This window comes from Colletotrichum acutatum (genome assembly GCF_030867785.1).
Source record: "Colletotrichum acutatum strain CBS 112980 chromosome Unknown BDZ83scaffold_34, whole genome shotgun sequence".
NCBI classification, from domain to species: Eukaryota; Fungi; Ascomycota; class Sordariomycetes; order Glomerellales; family Glomerellaceae; genus Colletotrichum; species Colletotrichum acutatum.
The window spans coordinates 274,626-298,416 of record NW_026849028.1 but is presented as its reverse complement, the minus strand read 5'-3'; the positions used below and the strand labels follow the sequence as shown (position 1 = coordinate 298,416).

At 54.6% G+C, this 23,791-nt stretch overlaps 10 protein-coding genes across 10 annotated transcripts; 5 read left to right on the top strand and 5 right to left on the bottom strand.

Moving 5' to 3' along the window:
• The first annotated feature begins 293 nt into the window (after window positions 1-293).
• On the top strand, window positions 294-2,578 carry BDZ83DRAFT_616931 (eukaryotic translation initiation factor 2 subunit gamma). Its single transcript, XM_060508001.1, has 4 exons — window positions 294-361; window positions 428-1,020; window positions 1,107-2,093; window positions 2,156-2,578. Exons 2-4 carry the CDS (start codon window positions 503-505, stop codon window positions 2,184-2,186), a joined length of 1,536 nt encoding a protein of 511 aa, XP_060366310.1. The 5' UTR covers window positions 294-361; window positions 428-502; the 3' UTR covers window positions 2,187-2,578.
• A 14-nt stretch (window positions 2,579-2,592) lies between these two features.
• On the bottom strand, window positions 2,593-4,259 carry BDZ83DRAFT_574998 (uncharacterized protein; the record flags this gene model as incomplete). The annotated part of the gene is made up of 4 exons (XM_060504763.1): window positions 2,593-3,285; window positions 3,339-3,667; window positions 3,734-4,117; window positions 4,190-4,259. The coding sequence occupies 4 exons, from the start codon at window positions 4,257-4,259 to the stop codon at window positions 2,593-2,595; spliced, it is 1,476 nt and encodes a 491-aa protein (XP_060366309.1).
• Window positions 4,260-6,727: 2,468 nt separating this feature from the next.
• On the top strand, window positions 6,728-7,415 carry BDZ83DRAFT_575013 (Nsp1-like C-terminal region-domain-containing protein; the record flags this gene model as incomplete). The annotated part of the gene is made up of 2 exons (XM_060504765.1): window positions 6,728-7,168; window positions 7,227-7,415. 2 exons carry the CDS (start codon window positions 6,728-6,730, stop codon window positions 7,413-7,415), a joined length of 630 nt encoding a protein of 209 aa, XP_060366308.1.
• A 508-nt stretch (window positions 7,416-7,923) lies between these two features.
• BDZ83DRAFT_751080 (mitochondrial ATPase inhibitor, IATP-domain-containing protein) lies at window positions 7,924-8,501 on the bottom strand (the record flags this gene model as incomplete). Its single annotated transcript, XM_060514005.1, has 3 exons — window positions 7,924-7,963; window positions 8,087-8,218; window positions 8,374-8,501. The coding sequence occupies 3 exons, from the start codon at window positions 8,499-8,501 to the stop codon at window positions 7,924-7,926; spliced, it is 300 nt and encodes a 99-aa protein (XP_060366307.1).
• Window positions 8,502-11,589: 3,088 nt separating this feature from the next.
• Window positions 11,590-12,613, top strand: BDZ83DRAFT_718654 (14-3-3 domain-containing protein; the record flags this gene model as incomplete). Its single annotated transcript, XM_060512100.1, has 5 exons — window positions 11,590-11,650; window positions 11,707-12,013; window positions 12,068-12,309; window positions 12,358-12,428; window positions 12,482-12,613. 5 exons carry the CDS (start codon window positions 11,590-11,592, stop codon window positions 12,611-12,613), a joined length of 813 nt encoding a protein of 270 aa, XP_060366306.1.
• An 898-nt stretch (window positions 12,614-13,511) lies between these two features.
• BDZ83DRAFT_751078 (CSL zinc finger-domain-containing protein) lies at window positions 13,512-14,117 on the bottom strand (the record flags this gene model as incomplete). The annotated part of the gene is made up of 1 exon (XM_060514004.1): window positions 13,512-14,117. One exon carries the CDS (start codon window positions 14,115-14,117, stop codon window positions 13,512-13,514), a length of 606 nt encoding a protein of 201 aa, XP_060366305.1.
• Window positions 14,118-14,578: 461 nt separating this feature from the next.
• On the bottom strand, window positions 14,579-15,195 carry BDZ83DRAFT_575032 (uncharacterized protein; the record flags this gene model as incomplete). The annotated part of the gene is made up of 3 exons (XM_060504768.1): window positions 14,579-14,614; window positions 14,675-14,735; window positions 14,810-15,195. 3 exons carry the CDS (start codon window positions 15,193-15,195, stop codon window positions 14,579-14,581), a joined length of 483 nt encoding a protein of 160 aa, XP_060366304.1.
• A 346-nt stretch (window positions 15,196-15,541) lies between these two features.
• Window positions 15,542-18,217, top strand: BDZ83DRAFT_268467 (DEAD/DEAH box helicase). The gene has a single exon (XM_060502038.1). It carries the CDS (start codon window positions 15,799-15,801, stop codon window positions 17,998-18,000), a length of 2,202 nt encoding a protein of 733 aa, XP_060366303.1. The 5' UTR covers window positions 15,542-15,798; the 3' UTR covers window positions 18,001-18,217.
• Window positions 18,218-19,738: 1,521 nt separating this feature from the next.
• BDZ83DRAFT_791449 (mitochondrial carrier domain-containing protein) lies at window positions 19,739-21,112 on the top strand (the record flags this gene model as incomplete). The annotated part of the gene is made up of 2 exons (XM_060515734.1): window positions 19,739-19,849; window positions 19,913-21,112. 2 exons carry the CDS (start codon window positions 19,739-19,741, stop codon window positions 20,804-20,806), a joined length of 1,005 nt encoding a protein of 334 aa, XP_060366302.1. The 3' UTR covers window positions 20,807-21,112.
• On the bottom strand, window positions 21,113-22,800 carry BDZ83DRAFT_616896 (TspO/MBR family protein). The gene is made up of 3 exons (XM_060508000.1): window positions 22,230-22,800; window positions 22,072-22,165; window positions 21,113-22,002 (listed from the first exon to the last, which is right to left on the bottom strand). Exons 1-3 carry the CDS (start codon window positions 22,339-22,341, stop codon window positions 21,612-21,614), a joined length of 597 nt encoding a protein of 198 aa, XP_060366301.1. The 5' UTR covers window positions 22,342-22,800; the 3' UTR covers window positions 21,113-21,611.
• Window positions 22,801-23,791: the final 991 nt, after the last annotated feature.

The window sequence follows — 23,791 nt, the reverse complement described above, 5'->3', positions numbered from 1 at the left end:
CTGAGCTTTCCAGCGTGCGAGCTTTCGCAAAGGGCCAATACGACATTTCGCACATGTAAGTTTTGAGGTATGACTCATTTGCATGATGCTATCCCCAACTTTGCTCTTTCCCTAGGCAGGAAAGGTATGAATACTTACCTTCAGGTAAAGAGCAGAGGGCAGCAGGGTTAGGCGGGCAAAGGCCAAGCGGGGCACTTATCAGCTTATCAGTCCCAAAGGGGTTAGCGCCGACTTTGACCACAGAATTCGAATCGACCCTCAGCGAGGTAAATTCCAGGTTGTTACTCATCGGAAGCAAATTTCGCGGATCAACTTCGACGTCACGAAACCCACGAACAAGAGGCCCCATCCTCCCTCTCCGGTACCGTCGAATACCTACACCTAATCACCTATTCACGCATCAGGCGATCTAACCTCGAGAAAAAAGTCCGACGTCCCCCGACCCGTCACAAGCCAACCTAGACGAATTTACCCCGCCATCCACCCACACCCCGTCGCGACAATGTCTGCCAACGGCGATAACAAGTACGACGACATCGAGTCGGAGTCCGACTCTGGCGAGTCCATCGAGGAGCAGACCGAGCTCAACGAGGAGAAGACTCTCAAGCCCGCCCTCAAGAAGTCCTCCAACCCCGTCACCGCCGACACCACAGTTCAGCGCCCTGCTCTGCCCCCGCAAACCGATCCCAAAGACCTCGACGTCAAGACCCTCAGCCCCCTCACCCCCGAGATTATCGCTCGCCAAGCAACAATCAACATCGGCACCATCGGCCATGTCGCCCACGGAAAGTCTACCGTCGTCAAGGCCATCTCTGGCGTCCAGACCGTTCGTTTCAAGAACGAGCTGATCCGTAACATTACCATCAAGCTTGGTTACGCCAACGCAAAGATCTACCAGTGCGACAACCAGGAGTGCCCTCGGCCGGGATGCTTCAGGAGTTACAAGAGTGAGAAGGAGGTTGACCCCCCTTGCGAGCGCGAGGGCTGCAGCGGTACCTACAGATTATTGCGCCACGTTTCGTAAGTAGCTGAAGCTTTGAGAGAGAGAGCTTACCCCGGAATCGTGAAATGCAAGGACTCGTGGCTAATACTATATCTTCACTTAGCTTCGTCGACTGCCCCGGTCACGACATTCTCATGAGCACCATGTTGTCAGGTGCCGCCGTCATGGACGCCGCCCTGCTGCTCATTGCCGGCAACGAAACCTGCCCCCAGCCCCAGACCTCTGAGCACTTGGCTGCAATTGAGATTATGAAGCTGGACAAGATCATTATCCTCCAGAACAAGGTCGATCTTATGCGTGAGGAGGCCGCCCAGCAACACTACCAGTCCATCCTGAAGTTCATCAGAGGTACTGTTGCCGGAAAGTCTCCCGTCATCCCCATCTCTGCCCAGCTCAAGTTCAACATCGACGCCGTCAACGAGGCCATCGTCAACACCATCCCCGTGCCCCCTCGTGACTTCACCCAGGACCCCCACATGATCGTCATTCGATCCTTCGACGTCAACAAGCCCGGTGCCGAGATTGACGACCTCAAGGGAGGTGTCGCTGGTGGTTCCATTCTGCACGGTGTCCTGAAGCTCGGCGACGAGATTGAGATCCGTCCTGGTATCGTCACAAGAGACGACAAGGGTGCCCTCAAGTGCACTCCCATCTTCAGCAGAATTGTCTCTCTCAACTCCGAGTTCAACGACCTCAAGTACGCCGTCCCCGGTGGTCTCATCGGTGTCGGTACCCGCATCGACCCCACCCTCTGCAGAGCCGATCGTCTCGTTGGTTTCGTCCTGGGTCTCAAGGGACGCCTGCCTGAGATCTACAGCGAGATCGAGGTCAACTTCTACCTCCTGCGCCGTCTTCTCGGTGTCCGCACCGCCGACGGAAAGCAGGCCAAGGTCGCTAAGCTCACCAAGAACGAGGTCATCATGGTCAACATTGGTTCGACGTCCACCGGTGCCAAGGTTGCTGCCATCAAGAACGATGCCGCCAAGCTCGTCCTCACCTCCCCTGCCTGCACAAACATTGGCGAGAAGGTCGCTCTGTCCCGTCGTATCGAGAAGCATTGGCGTTTGATTGGTTGGGCCACCATCGCTGCGTAAGTTCATGCCTCCACTATTCATATAATCAAGTTGCAAAAGAAAGCTAACGTTCCTACAGTGGTGTCACTCTTGAGCCCAGCTCGTCTTAAATCGACAACTGCTTCAAATCAAATCAAAAAACACAAAGTCTCAAAAGCCCATTCTTCAGCATCACAGGAGTCTAAAAAACAATCAGTCAGTCAGTCTGGTAGAGAGCCGAATGGGAAGGAGTCGTAGGGGTGGAGGCGCGCGGATCCGGCAAAGTTTTTGAGTACCAGGCGGGTAATGAATGCACATGAATGAGGTTACCAACTTACCGCGTAAATTCAAAATGACCAGAAGAGAGAGACTAGAAATTCGCGAAATTTGAAGGTCCAAAGATTCAAGGTCCCATTTGATGGCGGAGAATTCGCGAGGGAAAGAAAAACACAACGTACAAGGAAAATGCTAGACGGTGTATGCTGATAGATAGGCCTGGACGATGAATGAGCCCCTTTTAACTTTTCTATTAGTTTTCTATTTCCTGACTTTGCGTGCATGCTTGACCAGGTTTTCTATCACGCCTTCAAAGGCCTCTCTGTCGCCTATCTTTTCGTCCGTCTTCTTGGTCCAGTACTCCAATACCTCCTTGGCCGTTCCCTCCATTGCCTTTAGCCTATCCACGTGCGCCTTGAGCTCCTCGTCCGTCATGCCGTTCAGGGCCTCGTCCGTCGTAGTGCAGAGCTGCTTGGCCGATACGAGGTCCAGGTCCGGCACTGGTGGCGGTCCCTTCTTTTTGGATGACGTCGTCGGTTTACCTTTTGAGTCGACAGACGTCGACGACGCGTTTGCCTCGGCCCGCACCCGTGATACGGACCGAGAATCTGATGATGTCCGCGGTGAGCCAGAGGGGACTTGTAATGAAGGCAGCACGAGCTTCTTTTGCTTGGAGGCTGGGAGGATCTCGTCCAGATCGACCGGCACGCCTAGAGAGACAAGGAAGAGACGGCGGATTCGCGAGCGGATCCAATCTGGGGGAGCTAGCGGCGGAGGTGCCACCAGCTGCGACCACAGCGACGCACTGCGCGGTGTGATGAAGATAGGGTTTTCTTTCGTCAACGGTGGCGGGGAGCTGACGTCTAGGCTCTCTGGGGGAAAGAGGGTGTTGAGGTATGGGTCGACAGCTTGTAGAACGTCTTCGCCGTCTAAGCCGTCAAAGTCTGGAATATCCTGGATTACGGTATTAGGAAGGTCATACGAAATTTTGATAACGATTTGCTTACGAAAGGTAGTGCTGGGACTTGTGGTAAGCTAGGCGCGGGAGCTGGAGCGGGAGCTTGGAACTCGGGTTCTTGGAATCCATCTTCAAAATCGTCAAAGTTGCCGTCGGCTTCGGCGCCCTCTTCAAAGTCGTCGAAATCATCACCAAAGTCATCATCATCTTCGTCACCACCTTCAGCGTCCTCTTCTTCCTCGTCATCGTTATCGGCTGCATCAGGAGGCGGCGCAAGGCTAGCGCTAGACGGACCAGAGGAGAGTGCCGTTTTGGAGGGTTGTCGCTTCATACGAGGCGAGCTTGGTGTTGACAGCGCAGGTGATACAGGGGGAAGATCTACGAAGAATGACGCCAGGTCAACGACAAAATGCTCTTTGAATTTCAGGGATCTCTACATCGTACCGGAACTGCCACCCTCCTCAGTCTCGCCGTCTGGCTTGACAATCAAGTCGGCTGGGGCATCTGCCTTGCGCTTCTCCAAGAACTCCTCTGAGTGCGGCCCTGAATCACCCGGGGCCTCCTCGACGACAGTCTTGGGAATGACTGGCGACTTGGGCGCACTGTCTGCCGTCGACGACGCCTCGCTGCTGTTCTTCTCCTGGATAGCAATCTCGTCCGGCTCAGCATCGCCCTCCCTCAAGCGGTACGCTTCCGTTCCGGGGACCTCGCCGTACGACGGTTCATCGTCGACTTTCTCCACACGAGTTTTGGGAATCGGAGACGTTCCGGGGCTGAGGGGAGCGGATTGAGCATCGGAGAAGTGGTCTTCTGAGTCGGAGGCGTTGGCTGCAGATTGTTAGACAAAAACGGCTGCACGATCATCAAGGGAGACATTGACAAGGGGTGGGGGTTGCTGACCCAGATCGTGTGCGCCAGGGTCGCTAGTTCCAGACCGTCTCGGCGGTGAAAGAGCCTCTTCGTCTGACATGATTCCGTTAGGAGCCCAATTGAGAGCTGTAGGAATAATAGAGTAATGTTTCTTGAGGTTACAACAAGCTGAGGCAGCTTAGGGAGTTATCGATGGTGGGAGAGAATAGGAGTGGGAAGTGGAGGGGGAGCCTGTCGATTAGCGGATACGTAATTGTGTGGGCCGAATAGGTATAGGCAGGTAGCAACTAGCAAGAACGATATCCCCAAGTCGATGATTTGAGGGCAACCGCAACTTTTGAAGTAATCAAGCTGAGGCAAGGGCTTGGTAGCACAAAGACGAGCAGAAAGCATGGAAGCGACTCTTCAGGCTCTTGGGCTGGCTGGCATAAGAAAAGCAGGCTCGCAGACGGTGCCTATCAAGGCTCAAGCACCTCTTGCAGCTTCTAGACTCGCCCGCCAAGCATCACGTGGGACATACCCCGGTTATTTCCACGCTAGTACTTGATAGGCAACCTGTCCCTGGTCCTGGGTCTTTGGGCAGGTGCAGCGCGCCAGTCGCGTGGAGGCAAGGCCTGAAAGGCTGGAGCATCACAAAAAAAAAGCTGTCAACCATCAACACCAGTTGCAGCTTCCCCCAACAACCGGTAGCAACCACACGTCGCAACGAGTCAGCGCATGTCTGCGAGCCAGATCCGATTGCTTCATCGACGACCATCAGAGCTTTAGGGGGTCGATTCGCACCTCAATGCGACGACACTGAACCGAACGACATTCGATTGTCCAGACATCAGCTTGTTGTCACTAGCTCGCATAGAGCTTGCGAGGTTCCGTCAGGCTTCATCTCGACAGACCCCGATCGATTCACAAACCTTCCACACAATGTCCTTCAGCTTCGGTAACACGGCTACGCCGACGTCGAACAGCGGCTCGACCCCGGCAACCTCCGCGCCCGCATCTGGAGGTCTCTTCGGCGGCGCTGCTGCCTCCAGCGGCACTCCCAGCTTTTCCTTCGGCAACCTGGGATCTGGAGGAGCGGCAGCTGGATCGACCGCCAGCACACCAGCTTCGGGTGGAGGTCTCTTCGGACAGAACACTGCACAGAAGCCAGCAGGCGGACTCTTTGGCGGTGGCACGCCGGCCGCCGCTGCAGGAACACCTGGTTCGGCTGGAGGAGGTCTCTTTGGCGCCAAGCCCGCTGCCGGTGCTTCTTCGACTCCCGCATCTGGCGGCATGTTTGGAGGAGCCGGTGCTTCTACGCCTAGCACATCCACACCCACTGGAGGGCTCTTTGGTGGCGGTGCCGCTGCCTCGACTGGCACACCGGCCGCACCGTCAGGAGGCCTTTTCGGAGGAGGTGCGCCGGCGAAGCCCGCTGGAGGTCTCTTCGGCGGCGGAAACACTGCCAGTCCTGCTCCCACTGGAGGATTGTTCGGCCAGAACGCCGCAGCGGGCTCGTCAACCACACCCGCTCCTGCCGCAGCTGGAGGCCTGTTCGGCAACAAGGCCGCCTCAAGCACCCCCGCCGGTGCTCCAGCAACCCAGGCCACTCCCGCAAAGCCTATGTTCTCTCTAGGAGGGTCTACCACACCAGCCGGAGCTCCGCCTGCTGACAAGAAGCCAGCTACCGGGGGCCTGTTTGGAGCTGCAGCGGCGTCTGGATCTGCTGCGCCGTCTCCTTTCGGTGCTGCGGCCGGCGCCGCACCGGCTACAGCTGCTTCCACGACCCAACCTGCTGCCAGCGGTGGCCTCTTTGGTGGTGCGGCTCAGTCCAAGGCCGCATCTACAGCGCAGCCAGCAAGTGCCGGTGGTCTTTTCGGCGGTCAAACACCACAGCAACCCGCTGCCGCCGGTGGTCTATTTGGAGGCTCGAAACCAGCTGCTGCTGCCGCTCCTAGCTCCGGTGGTCTCTTCGGCCAAGGCGCGGCCACCACTACCTCAGCACAGCCGGCTTCCACTCCTGCCGCTGCCCCTGCTGCCGGCGGTGGACTCTTTGGCGGCGCAAAGCCTGCCACTCCTACAACGTCGACACCAGCTGCGGCCCCTGCCGGTGGTCTGTTTGGCGGCAACACATCTTCGACGCCAGCAGCTGCTACGACACAGGCTGGCGCAAGTGCAGGAGGTCTCTTTGGTGGCGCGAAGCCTGCTGCACCATCAGCCTCCACTCCCACCACCGCGGCGGCACCTTCGTCACTATTTGGTGGTGCAGCTGCAGCTACACCTGCGAGCAAGCCTGCGAGCGGAGGACTCTTTGGAGCCACTCCTGCTGCTGGTACCTCTCAGCCAGCTTCCACCCCTGCGGCGACTGCGACCACCGCCGCTACAACCACATCAGCTGCCGCTACCAGCACAACGGCATCAGCTGGTGGTCTGTTCGGAGCCAAGCCAGCAGCTACCCCGGCAGCTGGAACATCAGCTCAGAACGGCACCACGCCTGCCACCACATCTGCCACAACTGGCAACTCAAATACCCTCGCTGCCTCTACCACTGGCCCCACATCCCAGCTTCCTCGCCTGAAGAACAAGTCCATGGACGACATCATTACACGGTGGGCCTCTGACTTGTCCAAGTACCAGAAGGACTTCAAGCACTACGCCAACCAGGTCGCCGACTGGGATCTGGGCCTGGTTGACAACGGTGAGAAGATTCAGAAGCTCTACCTCAACACCTTCGAGGCCGAGAAGGCGAGCCACGAGATTGAGCGCCAGCTCCAAGCCGTCGAGAGCCAACAGGATGAACTTGAGGACTGGCTGAACCGCTACGAGGCCGACGTCAAGGAGATGTTCTCCCGCCAGATGGGACAGGGCGAGACCCTTGCCGGACCCGACCAGGAGCGCGAGCGGACATACAAGCTTGCCGAGAAGCTTACGCAGAACCTCGACGAGAAGAGCAGAGACCTGTCGAAGATGGTTAAGGAGATCAACGACATTTCTGGTACTCTTAGCAAGGGCACCAAACCTGAGGATCCCGTAAGTGATACTGATTCTACCCATGCTGTGCCTGCAAAGCTAACCTTCCCATCTACAGTTGAGCCAGATTGTCCGCGTTCTCAATGGCCATCTCGGCCAGCTCCAGTGGATCGACTCCAACGCCGCATCTCTGCAGGCCAAGGTCTCATCCGCGCAGAAGGCGAACAACAACCTTGGCAGCCAATACGGAGCGCCAGAGAACGACGCTGCGGAGAGCTTTTACCGATCTTACATGGGCCGGCGTTGATGAGGATCAGGATACACGGCAAAGGGTTCTTGTAGAGTTTTTTTTTTTTTTGCTAGGCAGCACAGGTTACGAGAGACAAGGGGCTAGGAAATGCAACAATGAAAGACAACTCAGAATCTCGGGGTTTGTCATTAATCGCTCAATTTGAGGTAGGCTACCTTGAATAGCAATGGATCGCTTCGCAACAATTGAGTTGGATGCATTCGGCACCGCAAAGGTGGTGTAGCATTGAGCAACACAAAGAGTACGTTGTACAGTAGCATAGACTTGAGGGTGAATACCAGGTGTTTGTTTTTGAATTGGTTTTACATGAGATTGAAAAAGCTTCGAATTTCAGACATTCGCTTCGCGTTTACGCGTACTATCATCAGTCTCTGCTTTCCATTTCCAGATTTGGTACATTTGTCCGGCTTCCCCTAAGCCAATTCTTCTCTCCATTTGGTATTATCGCTTTGAAAAGACCTCCTCACTGAAGCGGGGCGGAAATTACATCTTTTTGATTTTGAATTTAGTTGTGCTCGCCACCCTGGTTCTTGGTGATCTCGTCGCTGTTGTGGGTGCGATTGTTAGCAAAACTCTGGGTACAAAGTCGACGTCATTGCACGCGGATGGGGCAGGATCGGAAGGGGGGAAACAGATGGAAAGGCTGGAAAGGATGATGGTGGACTCACATGTGGTCAGACAGCTGCTGGAGGTGGGCCTGCTGCTCGCTGAGCTTCTTCTTGAGCTCGAGAAGCTTCTCCTTCTCGCGCTGGCGGATGGCGTAGTCCTCGTTGGCCTTTTCGCGCTTCTGGAAGGCGTCACTGTGTTGGGCAATTGTCAGCTTCTTGAAATCATCGCAGGCTTGCTGTCAATTGCAGCCTGGCTTTCCATGATGTCGTTATTGTCAATGTGCTAGCAGAGGACTGCGTTCTGTGTGGAAAGGGGCCGCGCGAGAGAGAGAGGAGCGAAGACTTACCCGCCTCCGAACTTGGAGGGAGCTCCAGTGTCGCCCTCGCTCATGGTGCGAGCAGTGGTGCTGAAGCAAGCTCTCGAGGCGAGAGTGAGGGGACGGGCCGCGGCCTTGGTAGCAGCGATGCGCATCATTTTGAAAGAAGTATCTAGAGGGTGTTCGAGGGATTTGGGATTCCAATTGGAGGTGTTTATGTTTTTGTAGTGAAGCAAGTTGGCCGATGACGATGGTGCAAGTTGGACGGGTTTTGTGATAGGTTGGATTGTGGGGATCTGGGTGCTGGTAATGCCTGGAATAGCTCCTGCTCGGGGAAGGGGGGCTACGCTGCTATGCTGCTTGGGAGCTTATTGGACGAGGAGGGGATGATCTGATCCTGTCAAACTACGGAGTACCTAGTCACTTCTTGGTCGGGGGAAGGAGCTTTTGCTTACTCCGGCCTGTCCTTCTTCACCCGACTATGGGGGTACGAGGATGTGATACGTCATACCCGGCGTGAGCGAGGTATCTCGTTAACATGGACGTGCCGGCATTTCTCGGCTTCGTGTGGTTTGGTTCGCTGAACCGGAGAGCTGTGCTGTGGTTGCCTGAGTGTGTTTTCCTCAGGCCACTGAGTGATGGTCACCTGCTTGCGGCCAAATCGTGCTGACTCAATGTGCTGTATGCAGTATTCAAGATGGGCCAAGCAGTCGATGGAGCTGTGATGCCATTGTGAGCATCCGCATAATCCCGTCCTGACCAACACGCAACACATTATCTTGCTTCCATGTTAGACACCTCAAAGATGCTAGACGCTATGCTCTCGCTGAGATGGAATTGCCAGAAACTGTCAGCTTCAAATTACCAAGAGTTGCGAATTGCGTGGTGTTTTGCCCGGCCGGCGTTGTTGCTCCGGGACGGCTTATGCATAAAATGGTACTCGTATATCTCCATTCCGATGATTCTCGTAGGTCCATTATTCCACAGTGGGTTGCATTCTCCAGATATCCGTAAGCCCGTAGGTACTCCGTAGGCCGCAGCCTTATCAGCCCTTGTTGTTATCTCCGGCAAGGCTGAATCTCCTTTTTCGACTGGGATGGTCCCCGGGACTGTGGAAGAGAGATGCGGGAGATCTGTCGCTTCAAAGGCGACCGATGGGGTGCCGGTGGTGTGTAGTCATTGTGGTGCGACGTCTTCCGTCTTTGTCTCGCAGCCCGAGGTACCTTTTTAGTGGAGAGGAGAACGTCTGCCCTCTACAGACCACAGAGAATCCGTACGCCGCGTGTGTTAGTGCTGCCTTGGCCAAACTTGAGATGGCTTCATGGCTTCAGACTGCTAGCGAAGAAGAGGAAAGGACGGCTTCTTTCTTCCCAACTCTCCAGCCATCCCTCCCGCCAAGACAGGCAACGGCAGCCGAGGAAACACATCATCTTAGTTCAAGGGTCCCGGCTACGGACAGCAGTATGCAACCTACATTGACGCGAGGTAAGATGCTTTGCTTTCAAAGACCTTTAGGTCAGGCAAGGCAATCCAATGTGACCAAACAACGGCACAAGTGCCCGAACTCAAAGGATGAATGGGGGCACGGTGGCCGCTCGGCGATTGCATGAAAAGAAGAGACGGGGTGGGATGAGGATAGACGGGAAGAGGGGTCTGGCCTCGCATCGACTTGCAGGTTGTATGATCTGGAAGCAAGTACATAGTATGTATATTACCCAGTAGACCAAAACTCTGAGTCTGGTAGTAGAGTTTGGCCATGGAAAGCGAAGCAACAACAAACGATGGAAGGTGACGTGATCTGGGTGTAGCAAGGTCAAGCAAGACTGGACAGGTAAGTAGAGGATCAACAGCAGCGAGCTGGTCTCTGGAGTCGTCTTCTTCAAGGCCCTGGGATTGAAACCAGGTTGTCCATGGTGTGGCATGTTGGGCAGTGTGTGCCTTGATCATATCCGTACCTGGATTCAAGGCCTTCCACGAGCAATAAGAAAGTAAATCCACATTGAGCGATGCCCGGTGCTCTGGAGAAAGAGCACGCCGGCGCCGGGGAGTTAGACCTAGAGAGAAAGAGCGGAAAGAGGCATGAGAATGTATCTCTGTGTACCCCCCACTTTCTGTCGCAGAGTCAGGTTGGTAACGTAAGGCAGGCACGGGGAGTCTGGAGAGGCCTTATGCGTACGTTTGGAAAGACTTTGGGGGCTCTGCCACTCTAGAGGGGTGACTCTCTCAGCCGCAGAGCACAGCCGCAATACCTAACGCTACCCCAGGATGATTCACGTGAGCCGGCCATTCCAGGGCTAGCACGGCGCAGATGGGGATTGGTTGAGACGCCCCTCGACCGTGACTGGCCAGAGCGTGGCTCACCAGCCCGGTGTGTCCCTGCCCAGTGCCCATGGAACCCGGCAGGAAGTCAACCACTCAAGTCGGCTCCCGTCCAGTCCAGTCGGTGCGGCAGCAGCCACCCCCCCTCTTGCCTACCTTACCTTACGTCTACCTACCGCCCCAGCGTGTTCCCCCCCAGTCAGTCCAGTCGCCTTGCCTTGGCTTGCCTGGGCCACCTCACGTATTGTGCAGCCCAGAGCCCCTTCCTCAATTTCCATCCATCACCTTTTCGTCTCATCCATTTCTCAACTTCACAAAACTCTCGCACTACCTTTGCAAAACCGCCCACACCCGCCTCTATTTACCCTTCGTCACGCTCCCTTCCCCTGCTCCGATCCAACTCGAGTCTCGACACGGGAATCTTCCATTGACAACTTATCCATCGTTCCACTCGAACATCCCCGCCAACCTCAAAACATCGCACCAAGGTACGTGGTCCCCTCCCCCCATCCCCCCCGTGCCCCCTCTGTCGTCATCGCATCCCTCGCCGCAATCTCCTTCCACCGATTCCCAACAACCGCCTGCTACCGATTTGCGTCGCTCGCTTCACGAAGCTGCCATCCGCTTCTCTTTCTGCATCGATTGAGAGCTTCACCGACACTGCGCGCCCTATCTTGACCAGTCAGGCGCAAAACCCCACCAGGAGCGGGGGGCCGAAGCCAAGTCATGAAGTCAGCGAGGCGCATACGCTGCAACTCGTCCTTCTCTCGTTGAATCCACCCCGTCGCTCTTGCGAGTTCAATTTGCGCCTCGATTTGCCGACTAGTCCAAATTCCACACTCACAATACACTTGGAACCCAGTTTTGGCTTCCATCTCCTGTCACATGTGCTAACCAATTCCAACGTTCCAGATACCAACCGCCACAATGGGTCAGGATGATGCTGTGTACTTGGCCAAGCTTGCTGAGCAGGCTGAGCGCTACGAGGGTATGTGGCCGTCTCTCATCGAACAAGATGGATTATACTGATGACTGGGCTTCCAGAGATGGTTGAGAACATGAAGATCGTCGCCTCTGAGGACCGTGACCTCACCGTCGAGGAGCGCAACCTCCTGTCCGTTGCCTACAAGAACGTCATCGGTGCCCGCCGTGCCTCGTGGAGAATCGTCACCTCCATCGAGCAGAAGGAGGAGTCCAAGGGCAACTCTTCCCAGGTTGGCCTTATCAAGGAGTACCGCCAGAAGATTGAGGCCGAGCTTGCCAAGATCTGCGACGACATTCTCGATGTCCTCGATGCCCACCTCATCCCTTCTGCCAAGTCTGGCGAGTCCAAGGTCTTCTACCACAAGATGTAAGGGTTCGCGTCTATTTCGGTGTTGGAAAGATATGCTAACAACCTCTGTAGGAAGGGTGACTACCACCGCTACCTTGCCGAGTTCGCCGTTGGCGACCGCCGCAAGGACTCTGCCGACAAGTCCCTTGAGGCTTACAAGGCTGCCACCGAGGTTGCCCAGACCGAGCTTCCCCCTACCCACCCCATCCGCCTCGGCCTCGCCCTCAACTTCTCCGTCTTCTACTACGAGATCCTCAACGCCCCCGACCAGGCGTGCCACCTTGCCAAGCAGGCCTTCGATGATGCCATTGCCGGTCCGTATTGTCCTATTCGAAGCAAGCGAATTCACTAACAGTTTACAGAGCTCGACACCCTTAGCGAGGAGTCTTACAAGGATTCTACCCTCATCATGCAGCTTCTCCGTGACAACCTGGTAAGTGACTTTGGCCAACTATGCAAAAGAAAAGCCGCTGACGACGAACATAGACCCTCTGGACCTCGTCTGAGGCTGAGCCCGCGGCGTCAGGCACCGCTGAGGCCCCCGCCGCCGCCAAGGAGGAGGGTGCCTCCGCTGAGGCGCCGGCCGCTGCTGCCGCTGAGGAGCCCAAGGCTGAGTAAGGTGTGATTAGTCTCGTAGCATTCTGCAACCTGCGTTCATCGCCGGATTTGGGTGGACTGGTGTCTACGGAGTGTGGACTGGAGATTTCGTTTTTGCGAATCGGCATCGTTTAGGCAATACACACAAGAATTGTGAAGGGGTTGATTTTTTTCTAGCACGGGGCTGGCTGGGGGCTAAAGAAGAGCATTTTGGAGGTTGATTCCACGTTTGCTTTTTTAGACTCTGATGCAAGGCCGTCTGGACAACAACAAAAAAAGACTAAAATTGCTTTCAAAGAAGCATATCCGGCAAACCAGTTTGGAAAATCGTGTGACATAGTTGCTTGATACTGCCACTAATTACGATCTGGTGACGGTAGATGTTTGTTGAAGAGTGTTCTGTACCATTCAGAACTGCCCACTGGTCGACAAAGGTGAACTGGGGTAACTCGAGAGCCTCGAAGTGAAGTGGCATGTAGAGGAGTAAATTTGAGATATCAAATTCTACCGTAAGAGGCCACGAATCCAGTCATACAGGCTGGGAAGGAGGTATGATACTATCAAACGACTTCAATTGCAAGTCAAACCTATGGGATTGGCTGGAGAGACGACCACGGTAGCCAGAAACGCTGGACATTGGAGGGTGCTTTGTTTTATTGGGAAGATAATTCAAACACCTGAGATGGGTGATATAAAGATATAGGCCACGGCATTGAAACGGGCGTGACGCATCGTAAACCTCGTATGTGGGATCGATTCTGTCAACACGTATTCATTTTCACACAAACGAGTGAACAACACGACAAAGTGGGCACGATTTTGATCCATGAGATTAATATCTATGGCGTCTTTTCAAATTTTCCAAATTTCTTTTTAATTTGTTTCATTTTCATCTTCGTCTGAAGACGCCTTGGTTCTATCAATCATCCGAGACCACAGCAAAATGCACCTTCATCCAAAGACTACAATCCTGACAGCCGACGAGCAGCTCCCCGTTCTCGCCCGCCTCTTCCAGGTCTGCCTCCGTAAAGAGGAAGCCGCGCGGGTTGCCGCACCGGCAGCTGCGGTACCAGCTGCACTCTGCCTCGGGATCGTCTGACGGAGGCTCTTCGATTTCGAGATCGTCGAGGTCGATGACCTCGATACCCGTCTGAAAGGCCTTTTCCTCGTCCCCGTCGCCGCGCTGGAGACCTTGGTTGTTGGGCGCCAGGTCCAGGGCGCGGTCGTATTCTGCCCTTTGTTTTGGGTCCGAGAGGACCTTGTAGGCTGATGAGATTTGGTCGATTGAAAAGGTGGCGGCAGAAGCAGAAGAAGAGGGTGCTCGGGTGGTTGTGCTGGTGGCAGGAGTACTCTTGAGTTGTGGGTATTTGTCTGGGTGGTTTTGGAGGAGGGCGCGGTGGTAGGCCCGTTTGATGATTTGCTGCGGCCCCGCCGTCGTTGACTGTTCCTGGACGAGTTTGCGACTTATACCCAGGATAGTGTAGTGAGTGTGCCCTTGTCCCGGAGCCGCGGATGAAGACGTCATTTTGGGCTAAGAGGGTAAGTGAGGAAAACGGCGGCGGCGGACAGGGCCGCTTGGATTGCGGGCTGTCGTTTTTGGGATTGTAAGTGAAAATTTCCCTGGCGAATTGGAGTTTTTGGGAAGCTTGTTTCTGCGGGGATCACGTGAGTGGTTTGCGGTTGAGAGACGACTCCAAAATGAACTTCTGGCATAGCTTCTCAAGACGTGACCAGCAGCTGGTCTTCTTATAACAAATTCTCCTAGTAATTCTGGTTAATATGCACCAATTTCTGAGTATGTGGTGGAGGGGTCAACATGTCGCTCTCATCGCCCAGACGTGGGGAAATCCCCAACTATCGCCAAGGGAAGGGGGTTCAAGACGGCGGGAGTTGATCGAAGTTCGTTTCTTATACATGATAATACATGGTATATGTACATCGTCTATAGTATTGACGCAGCGCAAGTGAAAAGTCCGAATAGAGCGCTTATTTGGGGAATCTTGTCCAGTTCTTCTTTCCAACCTAGGGCAAGTTTGTCAGTATAACATGTCCAGAAACGCATTCGATGAGATGAACGCTTACCTTCTTCCACTCCTTGATGAGCTTTGGCATCGCCAACACAGCTGCTCTCCTCTTCTCCATTCTGCAGCCACATGGTTAGCAATTCTTTCTTTTGACCCAATCAAAAGTCCAAGAGCGGAAAGAGGGCAGACATACCTGGGCTGCACCATCCTCTCGTGAATCTTTCCCTTGACCTTTTGCCCAACACCAGTACCCTTGACCCTCAATCCGTGCTCGACGCGATGCGCAATCCTGTACTCGGTACCCTTGACCGTCGGGGGCAGCAGTTCCTCGACGCCGTGCTGGCGTGCGAGTTTGACGATCTCGGCCTGGCGGCGCATGGAGTAGACGGGGTCGTGCCACTTGCCCGTGACGGCGTGCTTCTGCGACTTGAAGGGATTCGGGGTGATCTCCTGAAAGCCCGTCTTGGGGGGCGTCGCGTTGTGAGGCAGGATGGCGGCGGGCGGCCAGCGGGCGAAGAAGCGCTGGAGCTGCGCCGGTAGCGTCTTTGCCAGCTGGATGTATTGCTCGGCGGCGGCCATTGTGTGTCTATTCGGGATGCTCGTGCTCTATCGTCTTATTTCCTCTCGTGCAAGCGCTATGGCATTGCCAGGTCGTTGTCGTGAACGGGAGTGCAGGGTTTCGTCTGGCAATTTCTCTTCGTCGGTTTCGTTCGGGGATGGTCTCTCAATCGATACGCTGGACAAATTTCCATGGGACAGACCAGCCTTATCCACCCCTGTACATGCATACGACTGACAGGGGTGTGAGCTCAGAGCTTGGGAAAGAATTGCCGGAGACTCTGTCATCTGATTGGGTCGCAATTGTGTGGCGCTTCCTTACTTGTGGCGCAAATCGCAGCCTTCTCTCAAGGTATCTGAAATAAATCATCCATTTTCAACTTCTGAAATACACAGTCACTAGACGCCAACTCAACTTGCAAGCATCTGACGGTTTCGCGAAGGACTGCTTCCAATCACCTCACTTGTTGCATCCATAACGGATCGTGAAATCGTGGACCTTGTCGCATCAAGGGGTTTCCGCCATTGTCAGCACCTACTTAACACATACTGCCACAACGAAGACCTCCGAATCCAGCAACCTCTCCCTCATCCTTCCCTTACAGCACCACACACAACCTGAGAATGAGCACCAACCAAGCGAAGAAGGTCCCTTTGGACCTCGAAGAGATTCTCAAAAAGAAAAAGGCCGCCGATGCCGCATCATCGAAGCTACGATTCATCCCAAAGAAGGAACGAGAGCGCCAGGCAGCAGAGAAGGCCAAACAGGAAGAGGAAGAGCGCAAGCGTAAAGCCGAGGAGGATGCGAAAAAGAAGGCAGAACTCGAGAGGAAATGGGCTTCCGAAGCGAATGGCACGGGCGATAACAGAGCGCAGAATGGATATGGCAGCAGAGTTCCTACTGGTCCCAAGGCTATGAATGGCACGGAAAACGGCAGAGATGGTCGAGGTGCCGGAGGCCGCGGGCGGGAAAAGCCAGAACGAAAGACGACAACGAAGGACGGCAAGGAGAAGAAGACTGCAGAAGCTATCGAGGCCGACCTGCTGCGCAACCGGTATCTCGGACCGGAGGTGAACAAACAGTCCAACTTCTCGGTGAAGAAGAAGCGCAAGAGGGCAACGGAGTTCAAGTTCGAATGGGACGCGGAAGAAGATACCACGCTCGAAAACGACCCAATGTACGAGTCCAACTCGACAACCCTGAAATCCTATACATTTGGTAGTCTATCTGGCGAGTACACTGAAGAAGCCGAAGAGATTGCGAGGAGAAGGGCAAGGATGATCGAGGAGAGAGACCGCGAATTCGGAAAGCAGCGGGCAAAGGAGTTCATGGAGGACTTCTACAAAGCACGAGAGAAGGCAAAGGAGCGCGCAGACCGGTCAGGCCTGGGCAAGCACTGGTCGAAAAAGACACTCGAGGACATGCGGGAGCGCGACTGGAGAATTTTCAAGGAAGACTTTGGCATTGCGACAAAGGGTGGCCTCATCCCCAACCCAATGCGCAGCTGGAAAGAGTCAGGATTGCCGCGAAGGCTACTGGAGATCGTCGACAGAGTGGGCTACAAGGACCCTTCGCCCATTCAGAGAGCAGCTATTCCTATCGCGATGCAGGCTCGAGATCTCATCGGTGTGGCCGTCACTGGTTCGGGTAAAACTGCAGCATTTCTCCTGCCGTTGCTGGTCTACATCTCGGATCTGCCGCCTTTAACGGAAATCAACAAAAACGACGGAGCGTACGCCTTGATCCTGGCGCCTACGCGAGAACTGGTCCAGCAGATTGAGACGGAAGCGCACAAGTTCGCCGATCCGCTTGGCTTCAACGTAGTCAGCATCGTGGGTGGTCACTCCATGGAGGAACAGGTCCATGCATTGGGCAAAGGTGCCGAGATTATTGTCGCGACTCCCGGTCGTCTGGTTGATTGCATCGAAAGACGCGTTCTTGTCCTGTCCCAATGTTGCTACGTCATCATGGATGAAGCAGATCGGATGATCGATCTCGGGTTCGAGGAGTCAGTGAACAAGATTCTCGATGCCCTGCCGGTGACCAACGAGAAGCCCGACACGGATGATGCGGAAAATGCGACTTTGATGAAGAGCTATCTCGGTGCCAGGGACAGGTACAGACAGACGATGATGTACACGGCCACCATGCCGCCGACTGTCGAAAAGATTGCGAGGAAGTATCTGCGGCGCCCGGCCATCGTCACGATCGGTAATGCTGGCGAGGCCGTCGATACGGTCGAGCAACGGGTCGAGATGGTGTCCGGCGAGGACAAGAAAAAGAAGCGGCTGCAGGAGATCCTTGCCGCTGGGGAATTTGCCCCGCCCATCATCGTATTCGTCAACATCAAGCGCAATTGCGACGCTGTTGCGCGAGACGTCAAGCAGATGGGCTACTCTGCAGTTACGCTACACGGAAGCAAGACGCAGGAGCAGAGAGAGGCGGCGCTGGCGTCGGTTCGCAATGGGCAGACGCAGGTTCTCGTGGCAACAGATTTGGCAGGAAGAGGTATCGACGTGCCCGACGTCAGTCTCGTCATCAACTTCAACATGGCGACCAGCATCGAGAGCTACACGCATCGCATCGGTCGTACGGGTCGCGCGGGCAAGAGTGGTGTTGCCATTACATTCTTGGGCAACGAGGATGCGGACCTCTTCTACGACCTGAAGCAAATGCTCTCCAAGAGCTCCATCTCGCGTGTGCCCGAGGAGCTTCGGCGGCACGAGGCCGCGCAGCAGAAACCCACACGAGGGCACAAGAGGGCCGGTGGAGAGGAGCAGCAGTCGTCAGGCAAGGGGGTCAGTGGGGCGCCTAATGTAAGGTAATGGGTGACGGTAGCATGGCGAGTGGATGAGAAAAGAGACTGAATAGATGAAAGTGGACTAGGTCCGGCCTCATAGATTATCGTGATAATCTGATCTGATAAAAATTTTATGTCCGAGCTATTATCGTCGGCGCCTCGGTTCTGTTAGCGTCTCTACTTTTGTGCCGTCTCTGCTGTCGGCCCTCCACACCGTCCCATGTTGCTGTTTTTTGGACAAAATTGTGTCTGATCATTGTGGGTGTTCATGTACGTCCTAAGGCCTTATTTGATCCCCAAAAATTCATGTCTGTCGTTGAATGTCTGTTCCAAAAGATTGGCTACCTCAAGTACCTTTTTGCTTACTGGGCCTTGATATCTACTTTGTACCTATGATCCTAGTTCCTGCTTAGATGGCGGGGCTCCTTGCTGTGCCTGACACCGACAGCGGGGAAGGATTCAGCACCCGCCCTCATCGGTTCGGGGTTTCCTAGAACTCACCCGACTGCCTAGCTCCCGCCGACCAGAACTGACAGGGCACTTCAGAGTTAACCCCACCATAAAGAGCACTTTTACGCAATGTTCCTCCCTCGGTCTGATGTCAGGACCCTCAGGGATGTTCTAGGCTTAGAAAGTGCGCCTAGTGTCTCGCTGGGAGACGCAGAACGCAGTGCCCGATGCAAAGAGCCAGGTAGGGTACCTTATTCAGAAGCGGGAAAGGGAAAGAGAATAAGAGAATTTTCTGCAACCCGACCCAAGGTGACTTGGCTCTGGGCAGGGACGGAGTACATCCAAGTTACCTCAGTTATCGAAGATGGGAATGTACCTCCTCCCATGCTGACCTTGCCTTGCTGGTGCCGCCCAAAACTCCACCAACAACTTGCAATTCCGCGCTTCCTTCCTACTGCGCGCCCGCCCTTCACCGTTTCTTTCACATGGTTCTAGTATAAACCGCATGCCATGCGCCTCTTCAAGTCATAAGCTGGCCGTTTCGACAACCACGTTGTTAATTCCCTCTCTCTCCTCTTCTAAGTTCTGGGTCTCTGGGCTGCCTCCCTCCCGTACTCCCTCTCTCTCTTTCTCTCTAGCGCGCGGGCTTTTCAACGTTGCGAGAATTATTTTACCCAACGGGATCGACACTGACACAAACAAGCCCTTCGAATTGGTCGCAAGCTTGGTGCAAAGAGTCCCCAACTTGGAAACTGACCTAAACCATCCCCGGTATCGGTGGGTATTTTTCTGATCGAATACCACCCACCCCCGAAAAAAAAGTTCTTGGGCGTTGCGCGCTTGCTGGGTGACACACTCGTGGACACTGCCCAGCTACATTCGCTTTTGCCCCGCGGTACCCGTCCGTACTCCGTCTTCCTGTGCGGTCATCCCACCTCCCTGATTCAACTCAGCACGAGGGGGAGCAGTGAGGACAGTGCTGAATAGCCTTCTATTCAACCAGACGTCCTACACTTGCTCCTTTTTTGAGCACACTTGCTTCTTCTTTTGTTCTTTGGTGTACTTGGTGGTCTCGAAGTTTCACGGCCGCAATCCAAAAAAAGCTGTTGAGCTGCGGTATCCTGGCTGGTACTTTTTCGACGAGCGACCAACTCGCGCAAACGCACAATAACCCCCTCCCCTCGTCACACCGACCTTTGAGGGATAACTTGAGGGTACTCGATCCTTCGTCCGATCTTACGCAGACCTTTGACGACCTCCAAATAGCTCAGGCAGCTATTAGCTAGCCATCGCACCTCGCAATTACCGTCACAATGGACTCGGCCGCAGTAGCGATGGAGATTCCCCACCATGACGCACCCGTGTCGCTGAAGAAGAGCCGTACCGCGGCTCTGGAGGCCATGGAGGACATTGTCTACGGATCAGTAAGTTGCCCGCTTGCGAATGAAGCTTTGAGCGAATTTCGTTGACGAGCCAATTACCACCAGGTCGCCGGCGTTGTCGGAAAATACATCGAGTACCCCTTCGACACGGTCAAGGTCCGCCTCCAATCCCAACCCGACAACCAGCCTCTCCGCTACAAGGGCCCGATCGACTGTTTCCGTCAGTCCTTCAAGGCTGAAGGCTTCCGCGGCCTATACCGCGGTATTAGCGCACCGCTCGTCGGAGCCGCGCTCGAGAACAGCAGTCTGTTCTTCTTCGAACGGATCGGTCGCGCCGCCGTATACCAGTCGGGCTGGACGCCCCAAGGCCAGGAGCTGTCACTCTCGGCCCTGTGGTTCACCGGTGCCTTCTCCGGCTTCTTCACTTCATACGTCCTGACGCCCGTCGAACTCGTCAAGTGCAAGATCCAGGCCCCTGCCGGCGCCGACGGCTCGGGGGCACCACAGCAGCTGCGCCCGCTGTCTGTCGTCCGCGATATCTACCGCCACCAAGGCCTCAGGGGCTTCTGGCATGGACAAATGGGTACTCTGATCCGCGAGTCGGGCGGCTGCGCTGCGTGGTTCGGCAGCAAGGAGACGGTGACGAAGATGTTCAACGTGCTCAACGACCGGTCGGCCAAGACGCAAGGAGAGAGGGACGCCTTGGTTGGGAAGCCATTGCCGCTGTGGCAACAGGCGCTGGCGGGCGCCTCGGGCGGTGTGTCATACAACTTCCTCTTCTTCCCGGCCGACACAATCAAGTCACGCATGCAGACGGCAGCTATCGGCGACGCGGCGCTGAACCGGTCATTCTGGCAGGAAGGCGCGGCCGTGTGGCGGCAACACGGGCTGAGGGGTCTGTACCGGGGCTGCGGCATTACGTGCCTTCGCTCAGCGCCCAGCTCGGCCTTTATTTTCATTGTTTTTGACGGCCTCAAGCGACACTTCCCTCTGCAATAGAGGTACTTTTTTCCCTTTACACGTATCAAAACCCTTTTGAGATATCCCTAGACTCGGGTGGTTGTGGCTGCTACTGTGGTTAGAAGGCGGGGAGGTGGTTTTATACAACTTGGCATTTAGAAGGCGTAAAAGGGGATACGATTCCGGAAACAGTACATATACTTATACATGTGCATACACTTTGGGCGGCATTGGCCCGGCTAGATGGATGTGGGTTTTCAAACAAAAGTTGGGAAGAGACGCAAGCGTAGATTATTGAGTCTTTTATATACAACCTTGAGTCAAAGGCTATCCGATTTGACTTGTTGTTCCTTCTTTGCCCGATCTGTCTTTCATTCGGGGGGTTCCCCTTTGGAGACCATTACTGGTTCGACCAAGTTATCGCGCAATATTTGCGACTTGGTGGCTGTGATGATCAAAGAAAAGTAAAGAGACTCGGTATGCTTTATTCAACAGCTGCTGAGACTTATGTCGACCAGCCTTACCTAAGGATTCCGTTTTCTCGTAAGATTCCATGCTGCTTTGATCTGTGACACTTATGTGCCTCTTATCTTCAAGAATATGGCCTGATATTGTCTACCTGCTTAATGGTTTTCAGTTCACATGTCGAGCATTTGTTCTTGGAAGCCTGGATATCGAATTTCTTTTCCTAATAAACGCTCAACGTAAGGAATAAGCCAGCCAATACCAACTAGAACGCCATAGCACGCAGATACGCCCACCAAGTCCACTCCTCCTCTTCTTCCTTCTCTAGACCATTGCACGAGTCACAAGCGCCCGCACGACAGCGGTAACAATCGCAACACTACTGCTTCTTCCCAGCCTTGGCGGCCTGTTCGGCCTCGTACCGCGCCTCGGCGCCCTTGAGGTCCCAGTCGTTGAGGTAGCCGGCCCCAGCGCAGAGGTAGGTCGCAAAGGAGAGCCAGCCGAGGTAGGGGACGAGGCAGGCGCCGGCGACGGCGTCGACGGAGCCCCAGAGGTAGGCGAGGTAGGAGTTTATGCCGAGGAGGGCGAGGATGTCGACGGTGGCGGCGACGGGGCGCTTGAGGAGGAAGAAGAGGGGCATCCAGATGAGGTTGAGGCCGAGCTGGATCGTGTAGAGGGTCGCGCCGTGTTTTGTGTCGGCGATTTGGGAGAGGGTGGAGGTTGGGGAGAGGCCTGTGTGGAAGGCGCGGTAGGCGGAGTAGCCCATTAGTCTGAAGGGCAGTCGTTAGATATCAGAGGAAGACGTCATCGTGAATTGGGAGAGAGTAAGTCAGGCTTACCCGTAAAGGAGAGTCCATGCTGGACCAAATACCCACGCGGGAGGGCGGCCGGGAGGGTTCTTGATGGCGGCATAGGTCTTCTTAGTATCCTTGGCTACATAAGATTTATCAGTATCGGTATTCCATGAGGGTAGGAAGTATCTTCAAGGGGAACGTACGCCGCGAAGAGAAGCCGACGGCCGTGCCGAGAGCGATGGGGAGCAGGATCGAGGCGGCGGCATTCTCGAAGACCTGGTGGGGTAAGGTCAGGGCCGGGATGAAGGTTGTCATTGTGGCCGATTTCAGTTATATAGCCTGTGGGAAATTGACTAGAAGTGCAAGAAAGGCACGAGACGCGATAATTGCGAGTGTTGTGTTTATAAGTAAATTGCAACGGTTCGTCTGGAACATGCGATGCGAATGGTGAGAAGTAACCTCGGGGCGGGTCCCAGTCCGACATGCGAGGAAGCTATCCTCTTACAGGAGAGCTATGACGCAATGTAGAGAAAGTCTCCTGTCAGGAACCACCTCAATCTGGCGACTTCTACTTCGAATTTCGATGTTGACGAACGGGAAAGCGCAAGTCAGAGACACAGGTACTTACGAATCAAAAGGTGCATGTGGTGCTTGTCAATTCTTGAAATACCATTGGGCCAAAGCAGTGAAAATTGTCACGTTGTCTGTCTGCCCATTTTATCTCAACTGAAGTGGCAGTTTAGCAGATGGGGACCCCCGTTCCTCAGATGGACATGCTTCTGCCGCTACAGGGGTGAAGCTCTGGAGACCGCTGAGGATCGGCCGCCGTTGTTCTGCACCTCTCCAGCAATTGAATTCCACTGGACATTGACCCGCCTGTCACGGCTGGGGGCAGCTGCGACGGCCTTAGCAACTCCTGAGGAAGGCACTGATAACTACCTCACATTACATTACAGCGCTTGCCAGGTGCATTGTGTAGAGAAGGCATATCCAACTCGGAAAGACTCTTTCTGGGCTCAATTGACTGCAGAATCTATCAAAAAGAACTTCCTCTGCAGAAAAGGTCCTGGTCAATCAACGACTCGTATCCGGCAAGTACATATGCGGAACGAAGACGTATGCAGTTAAGAGTGCCAACGCTGCCGAAGATCCTCCGGAAAATAACACTAAGCCCGTTTCGCTCAAGGTGGACCTCTCCAGCCGACCCTTTGTTCCTGTCTCGCTCCCATCGTCTCGTCGCCCTTTGAGAACGGAGTCGGGTCAGCCTTCCCATCCTCAATCTCTCCTTCGTGCATCCCAAAACCCTCTCCTTTTGGATCACGACAACTTCACGCGTCTTATCGTCGAGGCATACGCCCTCGCCATCGGAATAGTTCGTTCTTCCCTTTCTTTCTGCATTATCTTTGCTCATCCGCAACCTATTGTCCATCCATCACCTCAATTCAATCCCCATTATTCCTGTCTTCCCTCTCCCAGACCATCCATTCTTACTCCCGCCCAACTCCTGTCCAACCATCCTCGTTTGTCAATCATTCTCAGCAGGCCTCATTTGGCATTCCGTCTTTCTTCTTCTTCCGTTTGCACCGTCATCGTTAGAGTGACGAGTCGGTTTTCAACTCATCTTTGCCCTCTGGCAGCTGCACCACTTTTTACTGCTACTTCCGTCCCAAATTCTCAATTCTTTCTCTATCTCTTCTTCCGTTTCCCTCAGAAGCCGTCCCGTATTCCGCCTGCAGAATGATTTCTCTAACCGCAATCATGTTGC

Coding starts and splice junctions, on each gene's coding strand:
- BDZ83DRAFT_268467 (XM_060502038.1), top strand. CDS start 15,799: ATGAGCACCAACCAAGCGAAGAAGGTCCCTTTGGACCTCGAAGAGATT.
- BDZ83DRAFT_616896 (XM_060508000.1), bottom strand. CDS start 22,341: ATGACAACCTTCATCCCGGCCCTGACCTTACCCCACCAGGTCTTCGAG. Junction 22,166..22,229: donor CGTCGGCTTCTCTTCGCGGC/GTACGTTCCCCT, acceptor AATCTTATGTAG/CCAAGGATACTAAGAAGACC. Junction 22,003..22,071: donor GCATGGACTCTCCTTTACGG/GTAAGCCTGACT, acceptor ACTGCCCTTCAG/ACTAATGGGCTACTCCGCCT.
- BDZ83DRAFT_616931 (XM_060508001.1), top strand. CDS start 503: ATGTCTGCCAACGGCGATAACAAGTACGACGACATCGAGTCGGAGTCC. Junction 1,021..1,106: donor AGATTATTGCGCCACGTTTC/GTAAGTAGCTGA, acceptor ATCTTCACTTAG/CTTCGTCGACTGCCCCGGTC. Junction 2,094..2,155: donor GGTTGGGCCACCATCGCTGC/GTAAGTTCATGC, acceptor ACGTTCCTACAG/TGGTGTCACTCTTGAGCCCA.